The sequence below is a fragment of the Triticum aestivum genome, chromosome 6B (genome assembly GCF_018294505.1).
Source record: "Triticum aestivum cultivar Chinese Spring chromosome 6B, IWGSC CS RefSeq v2.1, whole genome shotgun sequence".
Classification (NCBI taxonomy): Eukaryota; Viridiplantae; Streptophyta; class Magnoliopsida; order Poales; family Poaceae; genus Triticum; species Triticum aestivum.
In genome coordinates this window covers 198,230,497-198,253,639 of record NC_057810.1, presented here as the reverse complement: position 1 = coordinate 198,253,639, position 23,143 = coordinate 198,230,497, and the positions used below count along the sequence as shown (strand labels likewise).

At 45.9% G+C, this 23,143-nt stretch overlaps 1 protein-coding gene across 1 annotated transcript; it reads right to left on the bottom strand.

Annotated features, from left to right (window-relative positions):
• Positions 1-2,182: 2,182 nt before the first annotated feature.
• Positions 2,183-4,160, bottom strand: LOC123136548 (probable N-acetyltransferase HLS1-like). The gene is made up of 3 exons (XM_044555951.1): positions 3,729-4,160; positions 3,417-3,571; positions 2,183-3,278 (listed from the first exon to the last, which is right to left on the bottom strand). The coding sequence occupies exons 1-3, from the start codon at positions 3,993-3,995 to the stop codon at positions 2,432-2,434; spliced, it is 1,269 nt and encodes a 422-aa protein (XP_044411886.1). The 5' UTR covers positions 3,996-4,160; the 3' UTR covers positions 2,183-2,431.
• Positions 4,161-23,143: the final 18,983 nt, after the last annotated feature.

The window sequence follows — 23,143 nt, the reverse complement described above, 5'->3', positions numbered from 1 at the left end:
TGATTTTATTGACCTAATCTGTGCTCTTCTTGGAGTGTTTGACATGGTGGAAAATGTACAGCTTTCCAATATATTTCTGACACTAGCAGCATTCTGTAGAACGAAGCAAGACTGATGGAATAGGGTTTGAAGGGAAGGGAGTTATTTGGATAGTGAGTACCAATTGAGGCTCGCCGAGTGCTCCTGGACAAACCATTTAGAGAACATATTAAAATAAATATGCATGCTCCTTTTTATTCTTTTGAATCTATTGCTTTCCAAAAGACACAGATGCCTATCTTGCTAACATTTTCATTCAGAAAACAGTCTTTATGCCGGTTGGTGTAAAATAATATGTTGAACTACACATTACCATTCACTAACACTTTTCGGTCTTACCCTCCTTGTTCCTTGATTCCTTCTAGCATATCTATACTAGCCATTTATTTTTCCTTCTCAGTTATTGTTTTGGTACATTCCTCACGCACCTACAAGGGCGTCTAAAGTGGATTGCTGTTATGTATCCCTTTCCGCCCCTTTTTCTGTAAGATCTGGTTTTCTTTCCTCGAGTGGCTCACTATCTGATTGGACTGATATTTTGGTTTTCCTTAGCCAGATTGCCGTTTAGATTAGAATTAGGTGCATAGTGTCATGCAAGCAGATTGGACTTATTATGCGCATTATTGTCCATATTGGTCTTTATTAGGCTCAGGTATGGTGTCATGACATAGTCATAAAATTTATTCTCAATCTGCATATGATAGCCAACAATATATATGCTTTTGCCTTTAATTTGTAGCCTCCTATCCATGAAGGTTCTTTAGACCAAGAGAAATGCAAAGAATGTCCTTTGGGTGGTTTCGAAAAAATATACAAGGATGTGACATAAAAAATTCAATTTAGTTCATATAAAAGAATAACTATCTATTGCTTTCTTATTGCACTCGGAAAGAATTATATGCACCTATATTCTGACTTCCATATGTTTTGTCTTTGTTGCATCAGCAGTTGCTCCATTGAATGTGTCATGTAGTTTATCCTAGGTTGCACTCCATTCTTTATTTTTAGAACATATTCCAAATCGCCCAATTGTTTTTGTGCGTCAGTTGTGTTATTCTCTACATTCCTTTCTTTCAAACTACTACCTTGTTTTCCTTCTTTGCTGTGCTCTTGTTGGAGGGCGGTAAACATTCCAGACTTGGGAGAGCAAAATGATTAATTTGTGCAAACACAGATGATTAATTTGTTCATCATTTGTGTAGGTTCAGTTGTTTCTGTTTTGAGTGTCTGAAAACACGCTCTGCCCAGGGCCGAATTCGACTGCTTGCTATACATTGATTAGTATTTGAGCTCCTTTTTATGCCTTATAGGGTAGGTACGATGTGGTCTCAAAATGGATACTTTCTTTTGTGGACTGGCAGTTAAACTGGACCCATCAAATTGTTGTACTTAGCCTTCTGTTTCTGGGCTTTGATGTTAGCATATCTGATCTTGTGCAACAAAGAAGATTTGGCTGGAATATACAACCAGTGGAACCATTACTTATTACCATTCTTTTGTTGTGTTCATACTATCAATGATATGCACTACATAACTTCTCCGCGACATCTGGTGATTGCTACTTGTTTTCTGATTAGATACCCTAAAATATTGTTAGTAGGTTGCTGTTAATCTCCATCTGTAACACTTGACCCTCATCACTTGGAGTTCTTCACCCCCCCCCCCCCCCCCTTTTGTGTGTGTGTGTGTGGGGGGGGGGGGGGGGGGGGGGGGGTTGTCAGATTTCACCATTGCTAATGAAGTCACTGTCGTCATGACAATATATGCTTCGATTCCTTCACAACAGAAGCCATAGTTGTGAGGTTTGGAATAAACCTTGCCCGAACTGTTGGATGCAGCAAGATTACGGTCAACTCGGACAGTGCGGAGGTTGTTTCAGCTTTGACAGATTGTAATTCTTCTTCAGTAGCAAGTGCCATCTTTGATGACTGCTACATTTTCTCCTCCTAATCTCTGGATGGACTCTGCCCCGGAGGTGGTGATATCTATATTATGATTTTAAATGATGCTACGATCCTTATGAATGAACAAAGGAGGAGATGATTGCCAAAAAAAAGTATGAATATAGTAAAAAAATTGTCCCTTAAAAGAATGGTTTCATAAATTCTGTCAGTTTCTCTTTTGGCTTATAGTTAATATATTGTACATGAAGCCATCTACTAGTATTTCTATTTGTGAGACAGATGAACAACCAAGTTCATGTTGACAAAGTCCGAAGCTGACCATATTGTTCTTTAGGGTCCAGGGCTAATTTTGGTTACTGCACTACCTGGGATGCTGCATCAATTTGCACCATACAAATGTCAATTCTAGCTATGAGAGTATGATGTATCTACACCGTCGGCAGAAATCAAAACGGACGACATTAATTCTGGAAGAACGCGCGTCGGCGTCAGAACTCCCGGGGATCCACGAACAGAACGTCAGCCGGTGGCGCCGTCGTCCAGTCGTCGTCATCGTCGCCGGCATTGCCAGCACTGTCAGCGGCGACGCCGAGCTTCTTGATGCACCAGACGTCCTCGTCGCAGGAGAAGCTTGGCCAGTGCGGCACCGCAGCGGCGGCGGGGTCATCAGGGCCGAGATCGGCGGCCACGACGGCGCAGGCCGGGTTCTTGCGCGCGACGTTGTGCGCGTGGCGGCACAGCGAGCGGAGCAGCGCGGGGCCCTCGGGGCCGGACATGCGGAGGCCGTAGAGCAGGTACGTGCCGAACGGGCGGAACACGTCGGGGAGCGACGGGACGCGCAGCCACGGCGCGTGCTGGTCGAGCGCGCGCGCCGCGGCTAAGGACGCTCGGAGGAGCGGCGCGGCGCCGCCGACGCGGAGGCGGAGGGAGCGCGTGGCGTCCCAGACGCTGAGCAGCGCGAAGGACGGCGGGAGGGACGGGTCCGGGCCGCGCTCGACGGCGAGGTACGTGCCGAGGGTGAGCTTGTGCGCGAGCAGCGCGGGGAGGTCGGCGGGGACGAACTCGGCCGGGGAGAGCAGGGCGGCGTAGGCCGCGGCGGCGAGCGGCGGCGGCAGCTGCAGCACGCGGTGCGCGCCGGGGACGCGCGCGCGGTGCCTATGCACCGGGTGGCCGAGGAACAGCGGCCGCCGGAACGGCGCGTAGCCGAAGCGCCCCGCGAAGAGCGCGAGCGAGGCGGAGTTGGACGCCGTGGTCGCCATGGTCGCGTGCGCCGCGCCCCTCGCCGCGCACCACGCCTCGGCGCGCCTCACCAGCTCCGTCGCGATCCCGAGCCGCCTGCACGTACACGTACACGTACACCAGCCCGTACGGTGAGCCACCACACTATAGCTCCTCGCATGTGCAAATGCAGCTAGGCACACGCACACGTGCGCACGGCGTGTCATGTCGTACAAGTACAATTTTTTTGTTTACCTGTGGGACGGGGAGACCCTGAGGCCGAGGAGGCAGGCCACCTTGGCGAACTGCTGCTTCTTCTTCATCATCGTCTTCCCCCGGCTCACCGTCCGGACGCAGGCCTTGATCACGCCCACCGCCTCCCCACCTCCTTCCTCCCCATACTCAGCAACCTACAGCACCATATTAGCATTATCACACGGTCAGTTAACCCTGCTGTGTGTGCTTTCTTAGCGCTTAATTTTGCTGCACAACATCACTGTCAAAGGGGTGTCGTGTAGCCGGACAAGTGTCAATGGCAGCGGGGGCAAGCGTAATTGTTGCACATACCAGCATGACATAGTCCGGCGAGTGGCGCACCCGGGCGAACGGGTCGCCGATCTGCTCCACGTAGAGCGACATGCCCTTCTTCTTCTTCCTCCTCCTCCTGCACTTCTTGGCGCCGCCATCGTCGTGGGCGTCGTCCGCCTGGTCGCCCGAGAGGCCGACCTGGCACCGGCGCTCCAGCTCCTCCATCGCCGCCAGGTCCCTCTCCATGTCGAACTCCCGGACTCGTATCGCCATCGTGTCCTTCCTACTCTCCTCGCCCTCGCCCATATCGAATCAACGATCTCTCTCTCTCTCTCTCTCTCTCTCTCTCTCTCTCTCTCTCAAGCTTCTCTACGAGCACCAATCAATCAATATATATGATTACAGCCAACTTTTGCGTGGTTTTGTGAGACTGTAGCAATCTCTTGGTGAGTGCTCCTGCTCCTGCTGCTGGTGCTGCTGCCTGTGGTCTGCTTGGAGAGAAGGAACTGGGAATTTATACACGTAGGTTGACAGGGAGAGAGGGAGTAGGGTAGGAGTAGGAGAGGGGCGCGTGGTGGGGCCGGGCAGAAATAACAGGGTGATATACAAAGGGACACAAAGGCACTAAAATAATCATGCATCTTGGTTAGTAGTAAAGTGTATGAGCTTGTGAGCTTAGTGTTTGATTGAGTATGATGGCAAGCTAGTCCCCAAATAAATATATCCCTGTTCTTATCTGCTCTGTCGCGCGATGTTTCGGGACACATTCAGTTAAAACTTGGTTTAGGTTTCCACTAGTGACTAGTAGCATCAGTTCTACTTTGTGCTCCATTATTGATTTGTATTCCCGTAGGTTTTAGTGCTCCAGCTGATTGTGTATAAGCAGATGACGGAGAGGATGAAGATGCATCTGTTCAAGCCAATCTCTTGTGACATTATGATATCTACAGTAGAATTTCTCTTCTTTTCCAATTTCTGAAAGCACTTCCATTCGTGCTATATTCTTGCTCGGTTTGATATACTAGCATGGAATTGTTTTCTGAAATTGAGCAGCGGTTGGAATTGTTTTCTCAGGATCTAGGGCCATAGCACCATATCTGCAATTCGACGTCACGGTCGATCTCAAGCTTCTCTTTTGTCTGCTTAAGTAAACATGTTGATAGAACTACCCATGGGACCTAATTAGACGCAGTGAACAATTTACTACCCATATAGCTTGTGCCAATGACATGCCAGGAACTATGTACAATGTTTGCCTAGAGTTAAAAGCCATATAGGAGGAACCTACACAGCAACAATGTGTCCCGAAACTATGTATAATACTCCCTCCGTTCCTAAATATTTGTTTTTGTAGAGATTTCAATAAGTGACTACATACGAAGTAAAATGAGTGAATCTACATTCTAAAATATGTCTATATATATCCGTATGTGGTAGTCTATTTAAAATCCTAAAAAGACAAATATTTAGGAACGGAGGGAGTACATACCGTGAGACACTAATTTGATTTCTCATATATATTATCTAGGCTCACTTAGCTTCATGTGTATCCAAGTGGCAGAAATAATAATTGTTAGATAGTAGCTTGGAACATAGGCCAAAGCCTATCAATTCTAGGGCATCCAAGCATATATTCCGTGAAAAGCATTTGTTGATATGTAACTCGGGATATAATCTAGCTGGGGCATCATATTTGTCCCTCATAGACAAGAGATGCATGGACGCACACACAAAAAATCCAACGATTTGCCAGGTCCACGCCACGGTAAATTCGGGATTTCCTTTACATGAGCATGAGTTATACCGATAGAAGACACACCCTCCCCCCCCCCCCCCCCCCCCCCCCGCGCGAAAAAAGTAGTAGACTAAATAGGGGTAACACAACGAGGTCAAAACTCCATATAAGCATATAGTACATAAGAGGGCAACCGACCCGTTACAATATGTGGAAAGAAAAATCTACGACTAAGTAGTCCTTGACATCGAAGATTAGACTGTGGTGGTCCCTACCATCGAGTACTCATGCAACACCGAAGCGCCACCGTCATGGTACTGCAAAGCAAGCGCAATACCACGACATGATCGTGCATGGCACACTAGAGAAACGATGCCCCATCGTCAACACGGCCAAACCGCTCCCCCCTCCCACACATACCTATTGCTCCACCAGATGAAGAACCCATCAACACTTTCCATGGGGGGGGGGAGGGGAGGGGGGTCTACGTCACCCTCAGTAAGGCTGGAAGCAATGGCGACGAGGTAGATGCGAGAGATAACCGAGCTATGGTCTATGGAGAGGCCCCTCCGACACCAGGGGGCATGTTGGGCAGGAGGGGATAGGACATAAAGGCGGCTAGGTGATGTAAAATTTGTGGCAACGGCTAGTGCTTGGGGGGGGGGGGGGTGGAGAGTGAGGAGGCAACACTGATCATGCCTGTAGAGAATGATTTGGTGCATCGATAATTGATTGATCGTGCACTAGGCACATATATACAGGTACAAGGGGTGTGACCGGTATCTTGTCTCCTAAGATACACGTACATACAGAGGGAGACAGACACTACAGGTACTGCATACAAAACCCAGACCTACGTACATGTACACATGTTCAACACCCCCCTAGTCAAAGCGTCACCGGTGATGCAGAGACTGGACCGAAAGCCCTCGAAGGTCGAGGTGGGTAGTCCCTTCGTCATGACATCGGCGAACTGCTGATCGGGGGGCACATGTAGAACACGAACACGACCAAGTGCGACGTGCTCCCTGACGAAGTGGATGTCGAGCTCAATATGCTTCGTCCTTCGGTGATGGACAGGGTTAGCAGCAAGGTACACCGCGGAGACGTTATCACAATAGACGAGCGTCGCCTTGGTAACCTCACATAGCAACTCCTGAAGTAGCCGTCGTAGCCAAGAGCACTCCGTGACGGCGTTGGCCATAGCCCGATACTCAGCCTCGGCGCTGGATCCTGAGACCGTGGGTTGTCGTTTAGATGACCACGAAATTAGAGAGGGCCCGAGGTAGACGTAGTAGCCGGAAGTGGAGCGTCGAGTGTCGGGATGATGTCTACTATGCAACCTTCTTCTTGTAGACGTTGTTGGGCCTCCAAGTGTAGAGGTTTGTAGGACAGTAGCAAACTTCCCTCAAGTGGATGACCTAAGGTTTATCAATCCGTGGGAGGTGTAGGATGACGATAGTCTCTCTCAAGCAACCCTGCAACCAAATAACAAAGAGTCTCTTGTGTCCCCAACACACCCAATACAATGGTAAATTGTATAGGTGCACTAGTTCGGTGAAGAGATGGTGATACAAGTGCAATATGGATGGTAGATATAGGTTTTTGTAATATGAAAATATAAAAACAGCAAGGTAACTAATGATAAAAGTGAGCGTAAACGGTATTGCAATGCTAGGAAACAAGGCCTAGGGTTCATACTTTCACTAGTGCAAGTTCTCTCAACAATAATAACATAATTGCATCATATAACTATCCCTCAACATGCAACAAACAGTCACTCCAAAGTCACTAATAGCAAGAACAAACGAAGAGATTATGGTAGGGTACGAAACCACCTCAAAGTTATCCTTTCTGGTGGATCTATTCAAGAGTCTGTAGTAAAATAACACAAAGCTATTCTTTCCATTCGATCTATCCTAGAGTTTGTACTAGAATAACACCTTAAGGCACAAATCAACCAAAAACCCTAATGTCACCTAGATACTCCAATGTCACCTCAAGTATCCGTGGGCATGATTATACGATATGCATCACACAATCTCAGATTCATCTATTCAAACCAACACAAAGTACTTCAAAGAGTGCCCCAAAGTTTTTACCGGAGAGTCAAGACGAAAACGTGTGCCAACCCCTATGCATAAGTTCACTGAACCCGCTAGTTGATCACCAAAACATACATCAAGTAGATCACGTGAATATCCCATTGTCACCACAGATAAGCACGGCAAGACATACATCAAGTGTTCTCAAATCCTTAAAGACTCAATCCGACAAGACAACTTCAAGGGGAAAAGTCAATTCATCACAAGAGAGTAGAGGGGGTGAAACATCATAAGATCCAACTATAATAGCAAAGCTCGCGATACATCAAGATCGTGCCAAATCAAGAACACAAGAGAGAGAGAGATCAAGCACATAGCTACTGGTACATACCCTCAGCCCCGAGGGTGAACTACTCCCTCCTCATCATGAAGAGCGCCGGGATGATGAAGATGGCCACCGGTAAGGGATCCCCCCTCCGGCAGGGTGCCGGAACAGGGTCCTGATTGGTTTTTGGTGGCTACAGAAGCTTGCGGCGGCGGAACTCCCGATCTATTGTGGTCCTTGATGTTTTGAGGGTATATGGACATATATAGGCGAAAGAAGTCGGCCAGGGGAGCCACGAGGGGCCCACGAGGGTGGGGGGCGCACCCAGGAGGGTAGGCGCGCCTCCCTCCCTTGTTGCTTCCCTGACGTATACTCCAAGTCTCCTGGATTGCTTCCATTCAAAAAATAACTCTCCCGAATGTTTCATTCCATTTGGACTCCTTTTGATATTCCTTTTCTGCGGAACACTGAAATAGGCAAAAAAACAGCAATTTGGGCTGGTCCTCCGGTTAATAGGTTAGTCCCACAAATGATATAAAAGTGTTTAGTAAAGCCCATAAACATCCAAAACAGGTAATATAATAGCATGGAACAATCAAAAATTATAGATATGTTGGAGACATATCAAGCATCCCCAAGCCTAATTCCTACTCGTCCTTGAGTAGGTAAATGTTAAAAACAGTTTTTTTGATGTGGAATGCTACCTAGCATATTTCTCAATGTAATTTTCTTTATTGTGGCATGAATGTTCAGATCCAAATGATTCAAGACAAAAGTTCATATTGACATAAGAGTAATAATACTTCAAGCATACTAACAAAGTAATCATGTCTTCTCAAAATAACATGGCCAAAGAAAGCTATCCCTACAAAATCATATAGTCTGGTTATGCTCTATCTTCATCACACAAAAATTTAAATCATGCACAACCCCAGTTTTAGCCAAGCAATTGTTTCATACTTTAGTATTTTCAAACTTTTTCAATCTTCACGCAATACATGAGCGTGAGCCATGGACATAGCACTATATGTGGAATAGAATGGTGGTTGTGGAGAAGACAAAAATGAGAAGATAGTCTCACATCAACTAGGTGTATCAACGGGCTATGGAGATGCCCATTAATAGATAGATATCAATGTGAGTGAGTAGAGATTGCCATGCAACAGATGCACTAGAGCTATAAGTGTATGAAAGCTCAACAAAAGAAACTAAGTGGGTGTGCATCCAACTTGCTTGCTCACAAAGACCTAGGGCATTTTGAGGAAGCCCATCATTGGAATATACAAGCCAAGTTCTACTCCCTCCGTTCCTAAATATTTGTCTTTGTAGAGATTTCAACAAGTGACTACATACGGAGCAAAATGAGTGAATCTACACTCTAAAATATGTCTATATACATCCGTATGTGGTAGTCCATTTGAATCTCTAAAAAGAAAAATATTTAGGAACGGAGGGAGTATAATGTAAAATTCCCACTAGTATATGAAAGTGACAACATAGGAGACTCTCTATCATGAAGATCATGGTGCTACTTTGAAGCACAAGTGTGGTAAAAGGATAGTAACATTGTTCCTTCTCCCTTTTTCTCTCAAATTTTTTTTGGGCCTTTATCTTTTTAATGGCCTTTCTCTTTTTTTATTTGGCCTATCTCTCTTTTTTAAGTCCGGAGTCTCATCCCGACTTGTGGGGGAATCATAGTCTCCATCATTCTTTCCTCACTTGGGACAATGCTCTAATAATGAAGATCATCACACTTTTATTTACTTACAACTCAAGAATTACAACTCAATACTTAGAACAAAATATAACTCTATGTGGATGCCTCCGGCGGTGTACCAGGATATGCAATGAATCAAGAGTGACATGTATGAAAGAATTATAAAGGTGGCTTTGCCACAAATATGATGTCAACTACATGATCATGCAAAAGCAATATAACAATGATGGAGGCGTCATAATAAACGGAACGGTGGAAAGTTGCATGGCAATATATCTCAGAATGGCTATGGAAATGCCATAATAGGTAGGTATGGTGGTTGTTTTGAGGAAGGTATATGGTGGGTGTATGGTACCGGCGAAAGTTGCACGGCACAAGAGAGGCTAGCAATGGTGGAAGGATGAGAGTGCGTATAATCCATGGACTCAACATTAGTCATAAAGAAATCATATACTTATTGCAAAAATCTACAAGTAATCAAAACAAAGTACTACACGCATGCTCCTAGGGGAAGGGTTGGTAGGAGTTAACCATCGCGCTATCCCGACCTCCACACATAAGGATGACAATCAATAAATAAACCATGCTCTAACTTCATCACATAACGGTTCACCATACGTGCATGCTACAGGAATCACAAACTTTAACACAAGTATTCATCAAATTCACAATTACCAAACTAGAATAACTCTAATATTACCACCTTTATATCTCAAAACAATTGTCAAGCATCAAATTGATCATAGCATCCAATTCACTTTCTATGATAGTTTTTATTATACCCAACTTGGATGCCCATCATTCTAGGACCAATTTTATAACCATAGCAAATACCATGCTGTTCTAGAAGACTCCCAAAATAATATAAGTGAAGCATGAGAGATCAATAATTTCTACAAAATAAAACCACCATCGTGCTCTAAAAAGATATAAGTGAAGCACTAGAGCAAAATTGTCTAACTCAAAAGATATAAGTGAAGCACATAGAGTATTCTAATAAATTCCAAATCATGTGTGTCTCTCCCAAAAGGTGTGTACAGAAACGATGATTGTGGTAAACTAAAAAGCAAAGACTCATATCATACAAGACGCTCCAAGTAAAACACATATCATGTGGTGAATAAAAATATAGCCCCAAGTAAAGTTACCGATAGACGAAGACGAAAGAGGGGATGCCTTGCGGGGCATCCCCAAGATTAGGCTCTTGGTTGTCCTTGAATATTACCTTGGGGTGCCTTGGGAATCCCCAAGCTTAGGATCTTGCCACTCCTTATTCCATAGTCCATCAAATCTTTACCCAAAACTTGAAAACTTCACAACACAAAACTCAACAGAAAACTCGTAAGCTCCGTTAGTATAAGAAAATAAATCACCACTTAGGTACTGCTATGAACTCATTCTAAATTAATATTGGTGTAATATCTACTGTATTCCAATTTCTCTATGGTTCATACCCTTTGATACTACTCATAGATTCATCAAAATAAGCAAACAACACATAGAAAACAGAATCTATCAAAAACAGAACAGTCTTTAGTAATCTGTATCATTAGAATACTTCTATAACTCCAAAAATCCTACCAAATTAGGAAAAACTGAGCAATTTGTGTACCAATCGAGAGCAAAAAGAATCAGATCAAAAGCACGTTTCTGTGAATTATAAAAACTAATTTACTATGTGAAAAAGTTTCTGCTTTTCAGCAGGATCAACACAACTATCACCATAAGCTATCCTAAAGGTCTTACTTGGCACTTTATTGAAACAAAAGCTATAAAACATGATTACTACAGTAGAATAATCATGTGGACACAAAAACAGTAAGGGTAAATATTGGGTTGTCTCCCAACAAGTGCTTTTCTGTAATGCCTTTCTAGTTAGGCATGATGATGACAATGATGCTCACATAAAAGATAAGAATTGAAACATAACGGGAGCATCATGAAGAATATTACTAACACATTTAAGTCTAACCCACTTCCTATGCATAGGGATTTTGTGAGCAAAAAACTTATGGGAACAATAATCAACTAGCATAGGGGGGCTAAACAAGCACAACTTCAAAATTTTAAGCACATAGAGAGGAAGCTTGATATTATTGCAATTCCTACAAGCATATATTCCTCCCTCATAATAATTTTCAGTAGCATCATGAATGAATTCAACAATATAACCATCACCTAAAACATTCTTTTCATGATCTACAAGCATAGAAATTTTATTACTCTCCTCATAAGCAAAATTCTTCTTATTCGGAATAGTGGGAGTATCATAAGAGACTCGAATACTATAAATTGTTTCCACATTAAAAGAGTAATGTTCAGAAAAAAGGTAATCATAATCATGCCAAGTTTTATAAACATAATCATCACAAATAGCAACTTTGTTCTCATCATAATCAATTGAAACTTTTTCCAAGATAATGAAATCATTACTAAATAAAGTCATGACCTCTCCAGATCCACTTTCATAAATATTATAAGATTCAACACCCTCCAAAATAGTGGGATCATTACTTACTAAAGTTGACACTCTTACAAACCCAATTTCATCAATATAACCATCATAAATAGGAGGCATGCTATCATCATAATAAATTTGCTCATCGAAACTTGGGAGGCTAAAAATATCATCTTCATTAAACGTAGCATCCCCAAGCTTGGGAGAAACATTAATTTCAGCAAATATATTCTCAAACATGTCATTCTCATCAAGCATAGCATCTCCAAGCTTGGGCCTTTTCATATCATAAGCATAAGCACTCTCATCATTAATAGTATGGATAGCACCAATAGTATAGCAATTATCATCATCGCAATGAGTAATAGGAGCAACATCATTTGAGAGGGATACCTTTTTACCTTTGCTTCTCCGTCTTTTCTTTTTCTTCTTCACATCATGTGTGGGTTTAATCCTCTTTTTGGAGCTCCTTATTAATGAGATTGGTTGAATAGAAGGCTCCTCCTCGTTACCTGATTCATCATAAGAAATAATAGGAGGATATTGGGAAGTCTCTTCCCTTTCATTAGTATTCTCTTCATCTTCTATTTGCTTTCTTTTCTTTATGTAATTGGCAATATAAGGATTTTCAATGCAATTTACCGCACAATACATGTAAATTTCCTCTAGATCAATATCAAGGAATTTCTCAAGTTATATTCTAGAATATGCTTAGTTGCACATTTCATTTCTTCATAATCCAAAAGCAAACTAAGTTCATTATGATGTGCAAGGGAAATCAAGTCATCACAATTTTTGGACACAATTCGATCATGAAACAATTTGCATCGGAGATTTAAATGACCATGTTCATTGCAAAGTTCACAAGTACGGTAAAGAAATTTTAAGTTTTCAGCACTCATCTAGCCTTTCTTGTAACCATTTAGTTTCTAAATACTTATGCCTCTTGCAAAATCTACCTTCCTTATTTGGTGTGTACTTGCAAACTCTATGCACTCCATAAAAATTGACATGCTTATAAGAGACATTTTCATCACGCCTAGTGCAATCATCATTAGTACTATGGATATTCAAAGAGTTCATACTAACAACATTGCAATCATGCTCATCATTCAAAGATTTAGTGCCAAACATTTTATAGACTTCTTCTTCTAGCACTTGAGCACAATTTTCCTTTCCATCATTCTCACGGAAGATATTAAAAAGATGAAGCATATGAGGCAAACTCAATTCCATTTTTAATAGTTTTATTTTATAAACTAAACTAGTAATAAAACAAGAAACAAAAAGATTCGATTGCAAGATCTAAAGATATACCTTCAAGCACTCACCTCCCCGGCAATGACGCCAGAAAAGAGCTCGATGTCTACTACGCAACCTTCTTCTTGTAGACGTTGTTGGGCCTCCAAGTGGACAGGTTTGTAGGACAGTAGCAAATTTCCCTCAAGTGGATGACCTAAGGTTTATCAATCCATGGGAGGTGTAGGATGAAGATGGTCTCTCTCAAGCAACCCTGCAACCAAATAACAAAGAGTCTCTTGTGTCCCCAACACACCCAATACAATGGTAAATTGTATAGGTGCACTAGTTCGGCGAAGAGATGGTGATACAAGTGCAATATGGATGGTAGATATAGGTTTTTGTAATATGAAAATATAAAAACAGCAAGGTAACTAATGATAAAAGTGAGCGTAAACGGTATTGCAATGCTAGGAAACAAGGCCTAGGGTTCATACTTTCACTAGTGCAAGTTCTCTCAACAATAATAACATAATTGCATCATATAACTATCCCTCAACATGCAACAAACAGTCACTCCAAAGTCACTAATAGCAAGAACAAACGAAGAGATTATGGTAGGGTACGAAACCACCTCAAAGTTATCCTTTCTGATCGATCTATTCAAGAGTCTGTAGTAAAATAACACAAAGCTATTATTTCCATTCGATCTATCCTAGAGTTCGTACTAGAATAACACCTTAAGGCACAAATCAACCAAAAACCCTAATGTCACCTAGATACTCCAATGTCACCTCAAGTATCCGTGGGCATGATTATACGATATGCATCACACAATCTCAGATTCATCTATTCAAACCAACACAAAGTACTTCAAAGAGTGCCCCAAAGTTTCTACCGGAGAGTTAAGACGAAAACATGTGCCAACTGAAAGATCGAGGATGTCGCCTAGAGGGGGGGGGGTGAATAGGCGTTTTAAAATAGTTACGGTTTAGGCTTGAACAAATGCGGAATAAACCTAGCGGTTAATTTGTCAAGCACAAAACCTAAAACAACTAGGCTCACCTAAGTGCACCAACAACTTATGCTAAGCAATATAAGCAACTATGTGATAGCAAGATATATGACAAAGAACAATATGGCTATCACAAAGTAAAGAGCATAAGTAAAGGGCTCGGGTAAGAGATAACCGAGGCACGCGGAGACGACGATGTATCCCAAAGTTCACACCCTTGCGGATGCTAATCTCCGTTTGGAGCGGTGTGGAGGAACAATGCTCCCCAAGAAGCCACTAGGGCCACCGTAATCTCCTCACGCCCTCGCACAATGCAAGATGTCGTGATTCCACTAAGGGACCCTTGAGGGCTGTCACCGAACCCGTACAAATGGCAACCCTTGGGGGCGGTCACCGAACCCGTACACTTTGGCAACCCTTGGGGGCGGTCACCGGAACCCGTCAAATTGCTCGGGGCGATCTCCACAACCTAATTGGAGACCCCGACGCTTGCCCGGAGCTTTACACCACAATGATTGAGCTCCGAACACCACCAACCGTCTAGGGCGCCCAAGTACCCAAGAGGAACAAGCTTAAGGGCACCAAGCACCCAAGAGTAATAAGCTTCTCAACTTGTAACTTCCACGTATCACCGTGGAGAACTCAAACCGATGCACCAAATGCAATGGCAAGGGCACACGGAGTTCCCAAGTCCTTCTCTCTCAAATCCCACCGGAGCAACTAATGCTAGGGAGGAAAATGAGAGGAATAACAAGAAGGAGAACACCAAGAACTCCAAGAACTAGATCCAAGGGGTTCCCCTCACATAGAGGAGAAAGTGATTGGTGGAAATGTGGATCTAGATCTCCTCTCTCTTTTCCCTCAAAAACTAGCAAGAATCCATGGAGGGATTGAGAGTTAGCAAGCTCGAAGAAGGTCAACAATGGGGGCAAAAACGAGCTAAAGAGATGGGGAACCATTGGGGAAGAAGACCCCCTTAAATAGGTCCCCACGAATCTGCCCGTTATGTGCAGAAACCTGTAGGACCGGTACAACCGGTGCACGAACCGGTACAACCGGCCAAAGCAGAGGAAAAAACCAACCTGGGAAAAGCTCTAAGCGGTACAACAGCCTGGGGAACCGGTAGTACCGGTTAGACCGGTTAAACCGGTCAACAACCGCCCAAGAACCGCTCCAAAACAGAAACTAGTCCGGTGGTAGAGCGGTACATGGCCGGTACAACCTCCGGACCAATTCTGGAGCGGTACAACCGCTCCAAACACCGGTTGTACCGGTCAACCGGTACAACCTCTCTACGGGGCGGTACGACCTCTCTATGTAAAACAAGCAATATCAAAACAGGCACAACTTTCGCATACGAGCTCCGAATTCGATGAAACCAAGTTTGTTGGAAAGCTAGCAACAAGGGCTAACACAATCTTGATAGAAATATCAATAAGAAGCAAATGAGAAAAGGCCCATAATAAAATGGTGAGAACCCTTCCTTGGATAAGACCGGTAAAACCTCCAACACCGAAAACATCATAGAAGACGCATGCGAACTCCGTTTTCGATGAACTCAAGCTTGTCATCAAGATGACCATAAGCTCTAAGACTCACAAAGAGAACCAAACAAGAACCAAGAAACATGATGCAAGGATGCAATGGTTTGAGCTCTCTACTAACGATACGATCAAGCTACCAACTTGAGAGCCCCCCTTGATAGTACGGCAAACGATCATATAACCCGGTCTCCCTACTACCACCATGAGACCGGTAAAATAGAAAACCTATCAAGGGAAAACCTCTGCCTTGCACATGGTCCACTTGAGCTAGATGATGACGATCTTGACTCCCTCAAGATGGACCACCTTTCTTGATTGCGTTGGCTCGATGAAGACTAGATGATTGCTCCCCCATAGTCCACTATGGGTGAGCCACTCTTCGGCTCATCTTCACAAGTCCATTGACACCACAATGGATGGCAAGATTCAAGCACTTGATCTCTTCGTGATGCTCCACTTGAACTTGCACACGGCAATCTTGATGACGATCACCACTTGATGTCATCCTTTCCATGGGTTGTATGATATCTTCCTCTTGATGCAAGCCCATGGATACGTACCTAACCCCACATGGAACTCTCACATAGACCATGGGTTAGTACACAAAGTGCAATGGACAAAGCTTACCATACCATGGGATCACTTGATCCCTCTCGGTACATCTTCTACGCTTTGTGAGTTGATCAACTTGATTCACTATTGACTTAGTCTTGATCAACCTTAAATCTTTGCAACTCTCTTCATTTGGATGATGTATTGAAGGTAAACATGAATGATCACACAACCTTCTTCTTCAAGACATGCTTACAATAAGCTCAACACTCGCATGACCAATCTTTGGATAATTCCTTAATAGCACCTTGGTCAACTCATAAACTCCTTGAAACCAACACATGGACTTCAAGAAAATCCTATGGACAAATCCTTCAAATATAACTCAAGACAACCATTAGTCCATAGAGATTGTCATCAATTACCAAAACCAAACATGGGGGCACCGCATGTTCTTTCAATCTCCCCCATTTTGGTAATTGATGACAATCACTTTCAAGAGAGTTTATATAAGGAATTATGCTTCACTATGCAATGCAACAACCAATAGTGCATGCGTATGAGATGCAAATGCTAAGGAACAAAACCAAAGCAAGAGGAGGTAACTCTCTAAACTTCTCCACAAAACTCTCTGAAACTTCTCCCCCATTGGTATCGATTGCCAAAATGGGCTAAAAGCTTAGAAGGCCAATATAAAATGTGTTCCTCCATAAATTGTGTATTTCTCAACAAGAGAGTGGAATGCAATACACATATCCAACTGCCAATACTTGGAGGAAGACAAACTATATTGATGCCCAAAGATTGCAACAAAAAGATATGCCACAAAGACATAACAAAGAGAGACACAAGCAATCAGAAGATACCGATTGAAGCAAGCAATCAATGGAAATCAATTGAACCAACTAGACCAATGATCCTACATGCCACAAGAATAAAGATATTATGAAAAGCGCAGAGGAGTGTTCTAAAGAAACTAGAGAAGCTCCCCATGATTTGTGCACACAAAAGAATTTTTGTATTTGAATACAAAGTGCACAAAATAGGATCATAGCTCCCCCAAAATCAATAGAAACTCACATCCAGTGCAAGTGAGCATATAGGAAACAAAGCCTAGCGCTTGCAACGAGCACATGGTTGAGCAACATGTAAAAGAGGCAACTTAAGAATAGGCTCAACCAAAATGATGTGTGTGAGTCATGGCGAAGCACTTGAGAAGACTAAGATTAGGATGAGCATTAAGCATCAACATAGTCTTGAAAGAATGAGGCACATGGTGCAAGGCCTATCATTCCCACACACAACTGGAAAATGGGTTCACAAGGCCTATCGTTCGATCTATCCTAGAGTTCGTACTAGAATAACACCTTAAGGCACAAATCAACCAAAAACCCTAATGTCACCTAGATACTCCAATGTCACCTCAAGTATCCATGGGCATGATTATACGATATGCATCACACAATCTCAGATTCATCTATTCAAAGCAACACAAAGTACTTCAAAGAGTGCCCCAAAGTTTCTACCGGAGAGTCAAGACGAAAACGTGTGCCAAACCCTATGCATAAGTTCACTGAACCCGCAAGTTGATCACCAAAACATACATCAAGTAGATCACGTGAATATCCCATTGTCACCACAAATAAGCATGGCAAGACATATACCAAGTGTTCTCAAATCCTTAAAGACTCAATCCGACAAGACAACTTCAAGGGGAAAACTCAATTCATCACAAGAGAGTAGAGCGGGAGAAACATCATGAGATCCAACTATAATAGCAAAGCTCGCGATACATCAAGATCGTGCCAAATCAAGAACACGAGAGAGAGAGAGAGAGATCAAACACATAGCTACTTGTACATACCCTCATCCCCGAGGGTGAACTACTCCCTCCTCGTCATGGAGAGCGTCGGGATGATGAAGATGGCCACCGGTGAGGGATCCCCCCTCCGGCAGGGTGCCGGAACAGGGTCCCGATTGGTTTTTGGTGGCTACAGAGGTTTGCGGCGGTGGATATATATAGGCGAAAGAAGTCGGTCAGGGGAGCCACGAGGGGCCCACGAGGGTGGGGGCGCGCCCAGGGGGTAGGGCGCGCCTCCCTGCCTCGTGGCTTCCTTGTTGCTTCCCTGACGTATACTCCAAGCCTCCTGGATTGCTGTCGTTCCAAAAATAACTCTCCCGAAGTTTTCATTCCGTTTGGACTCCGTTCGATATCCCTTTTCTGCGAAACACTGAAATAGACAAAAAAACAACAATCTGGGTTGGGCCTCCGGTTAATAGGTTAGTCCCAAAAATGATAATAAAAGTATTTAGTAAAGCCCATAAACATACAAAACAGGTAATATAATAGCATGGAACAATCAAAAATTATAGATATGTTGGAGACGTATCATGGGATACCCAGCCCAGTCGGCGTCGGAGTAGGCGACAAGGCTGGTGTCAGGTGATGCCGTTAGGGTGTGACCCATGGCTGTGGTGCCACATATGTACCGAAGTATACGTTTCACGAGAGCCCAATGGGTGTCATGAGGAGCATGCATATGAAGGCACACCTGCCGAATGTCCGGACGCGTCAGTGTGATGTACTGAAGCGCACTGACGATGGAGAGGTAGAAGGGAGTGTCAGACGCGGGAGAACCCTTGACGGCAGACACCTTAGCCTTCGTGTTGGCAGGCGTGGGAGTAGGCTTGAAGTTAAGCATGCCCGCTTGCTCCAGAAGCTCGTAGGGATACTTCTGCTGGTGCAGGAAGAAGCCAGTAGCCCGGTGCACGAACTCGATGCCGAGGAAGTAGTGGAGAGCCCCCAAGTCCTTGAGAGCGAACTCGGTGCCGAGGCGAGCTGTAATCTATTGAAGTAGCATTGCGAGGATGCAATCATGATGATGTCGACATACAGTAGGAGGTACGCGGTGGCGGGGCCCTGGTGATAGACAAACAGGGAGGCATCGCACCGTGTGGACTGGAACCCCTGCTGCTGAAGGAAGGCCGCGATCCGCTGGTACCAGGCCCGAGGTGCCTGCTTCAACCCGTAGAGAGAAACGAGAGAGCAAACACACGTGGTCCGGATAGTCGGTGTCGACAAAACCAATAGGCTGCTGACAAAACACCTGCTCGTCGAGATGGCCATGCAAGAAAGCATTAGACACATCGAGCTGGTGGACTGGCTAGGCGCGAGAAACAGTAAGCCGGAGAACGAGCGAATTGTGCGCGGTTTGACAACCGGGGCGAAGGTGTCGGTGAAGTCCACGCCGGCACGCTGGCGAAAGCCGCGCACCACCCAACGCGCCTTGTAGCACTCGAGAGAACCGTTGGGGCGAGTGTTGTGGCACAAGACCCACTTGCCAGTGATGACATTGGCATGGGGAGGCCGCGGAACAAGCTGCCACGTACGGTTGCGCTGTAGGGTGTCAAACTCCTCACACATTGCAGCTAGCCAGTTTGGATCCCGAAGGGCTGTGCGAGCGGAGGTGGGAAGCGGAGATGGCGCCGAGGTAGATGCAGCACACGCGTACTCGTCTGACGGGTAGCGCGTGTTGGGACAAAGCGTCCCAATCCGAGACCGAGTGACCACACCGGTGAGGGGTGCGGCCGCAGCGACGGGGGCCGCATCAAGGGCCGCGGCGGGGCGGCCAAGGAGGCTGTGGCGACGGGGGGCACCGCAGGGACCGCGACGACGGGGGCCGTGGCAGGGGCCGCAGCAGGGGCCGCAGGCGTGGGGAGCGCAGGCAGGGCCGAGTCCGGTGTGCGGCTGGGCGGTCCGCCAGAGGTGGAGGCAGGGGCGAACCGCGCCGCGGGAGACGCCGAAGGTGATGGTACCTGCTGAAACGGGAACACCAGCTCATCAAAGTACACATGCCGCGAAGTGAAAATGCGGTGGGACACTGGATCATAGCACCGGTAACCTTTGGTGTTGGGAGGATAACCAAGGAAAATGCAAGGAAGCGACCGAGGAGCGAGTTTGTGAGGAGCAGTGGACGTGGTGCTAGGATAACAGAGACACCCGAAGATGCGAAGACCATCATAAGATGGAGCTGCACCGAAGAGGAGCTGGTGAGGAGTGTAGTTCCAGCGGGAATGACAGGGACGAATGTTAATAAGGAGGTTGGCGGTCGGGAGCGCAGCCAGCCAGAACCGAGGAGGCACGTAGGAGTGGAAGAGCAACGTGCGGACACAGTCATTAAGAGTGCGAAGGACGCGCTCAGCGTGACCATTCTGCTGGGACGTGTAGGGGCAGGTGAGGTGAAATATGGTGTTGTGGGACGCAAATAAATTGTGGATGATGACGTTGTCAAACTCCTTGCCGTTGTCAAACTCCTTGCCGTTGTCAATTTGCAAGGCGAGAATAGGACGACCGAACTGTGTGGTGACATATGAATAAAAGGCTGTGAGTGTGGCAAGAGCATCGAACTTGCGACGGAGAGGGAATGTCCACACATAATGAGAAAAATCATCCAATATCACCAAATAGTATAAATAGCCCGTGTTGCTAGCAACTGGGGACGTCCAAACATCACTATGCAATAACTGAAAGGGAAAGGTGGAAATGTTTGTAGACTCGCTAAAGGGAAGACAAACGTGCTTGCCGAGACGGCAAGCCTCACAAGTGTGATCGTCGACCTTATTACATGAGAAAGAAAAACTCTGAAGAATCTGACGCATAACGGTGGAGTTGGGATGACCGAGACGGGCATGCCAAAGATCGACACTGGCGGCAAAGGCGACGGGACGACGGCTGGTGGTGGCGCCGGAGGGATGCACTGGGTAAAGCTCGTCCGGGCTGTCACATCGGTGGAGTACCATCCGTGTACGGGCATCCTTCACAGAAAAACCGATATCGTCAAATTCAACAGTGATAGGATTCTCACGAGCAAGGCGACGAACATAAACAAGATTAGTGACTAAGTCAGGAGACACAAGAACATTAGACATATTGACAGGAGTAGAAGTAGAGGGAAAATACATATGACCGACATGTGTAGTGGGTATGGAGGAACCGTTACCAACGGTGATACGGGTGGGAGTATGAACGGGAGTGGCAGACGTGAGGTTACCGGGATGAGCAGTCATGTGAGCGGTGGCGCCCGAGTCCATGTACCAGTCACCACCGCCACCATAGGAGCTCGGTGACGGGGCGGAGTGCATAGCAGCGAGTAGGGCCGGGTCCCACGGCGACGGCACCTGAGAAGGGTAAAACCCCCCGTAGGCCGGCGCAGGAGCTGCACCGAAGGCCGATGCGGCGGCGGCCCCATAGGCCGGCGCGGACCTGTAGGCGCGCACAGGCGGGGGGGGGGGCACCGTAGCCGCTGTAGGGAGCAGCGTTCTGCGCGGCGAAGAGAGCCTGGTGGCCCGCCGGGCGAGGCCCAAGGATGCCCGGAGCAGGAGCCCGAGGGACTGACATCGAGTACGCGTGGACGACGCCGGTCCACGGGTTGGTGTCGTACTTCCATGGAGGAGTCACCTGATGCTGCTGCTGACGAGCCCTCCCCCTCGGTGCCTTTTGCTGCTTGCGGCCGCCCCCGCGGCGGTTGCTGTCGGTGTCAAAAACGGCGGATCTCGGGTAGGGGGTCCTGATCTGTGCGTCTAAGGCTAATGGTAACAGAAGGCAGGGGACACGATGTTTTACCCAGGTTCAGGCCCTCTCGATGGAGGTAAAACCCTACTTCCTACTTGATTGATCTTGATGATATGAGTATTACAAGAGTTGATCTACCACGAGATCGTAGAGGCCAAACCCTAGAAGCTAGCCTATAATGATTATGGTTATTCTTGTCCTACGGACTAAACCCTGCGGTTTATATAGACACCTGAGGAGGCTAGGGTTATACAGAATCGGTTACAAAGAAGGAGATCTAATATCCGAATCACCAGGCTTGTCTTCCACGCAAAGGAGAGTCCCATCCGGACACGGGACGAAGTCTTGAGTCTTGTATCTTCACGGTCCAACAGTCCGGCCAAAGTATATAGTCTGGCTGTCCAGATACCCCCTAATCCAGGACTCCCTCAATAGCCCCTGAACCAGGCTTCAATGACGATGAGTCTGGTGCGCGGATTGTTTTCGGCATTGCAAGGTGGGTTCCATCTCTGAATACTCCAAAGCAGATTAAGGATTGTGTCCGGCTCTGTGAGATAATTTCCGCATACCACCGTAGAGAGCATAACACTTTACAAATCTGATCTGCCGGCAATTTTTTTCACGGTGTGCCCTTACGCCGTGGCCTGGCTCAATACGAACCGGTTTTTCTCGGCCTGCCTCGACACGCGTTGTGAGGTAGTTTTATCGGCACGCCTTGCCAAAGCAGAGATCGTGTTCCCCTTATCGCGGGATCCTCCATCAATACGGGCGCGTACAACCCCACGACGCCTGTTGGTATGACTCCGTGTTTTTAGGTAAGTCCCAAGCGGTTATGCTGAGGACGCTTGATATTCACCCCCTTTATAGAGGGGCCGAGGCCTATCCCTCTTTCCTACCACGCTTGCGCCTTTCCGCATCTTGAGTTCCAACACCCGAAGCCCAAGCTTAGATACTTCGGATCTTCAATCATGTCCGGTTCCAACCTTCAAGGCCGGTGGATGGCCTCCTCTATCACAGAGGAGGACATTGCGAAGCTTAGGGAGGTCAGATATCTGACCACCGACATCAAGCACAGGCTTCCTGTTCTAGGGCAGGTCATCCCTACTCCCGAGCCCAACGAGAGTGTCGTATTTGTTTCTCACTTTCTCTGCGGCTTAGGCTTCACCCTTGATCCCTTTGTGAGAGGGATCATGTTCTATTACAGGCTAGATTTTCATGATCTAGCTCCGGACTCCATCCTTCACATCTCGTC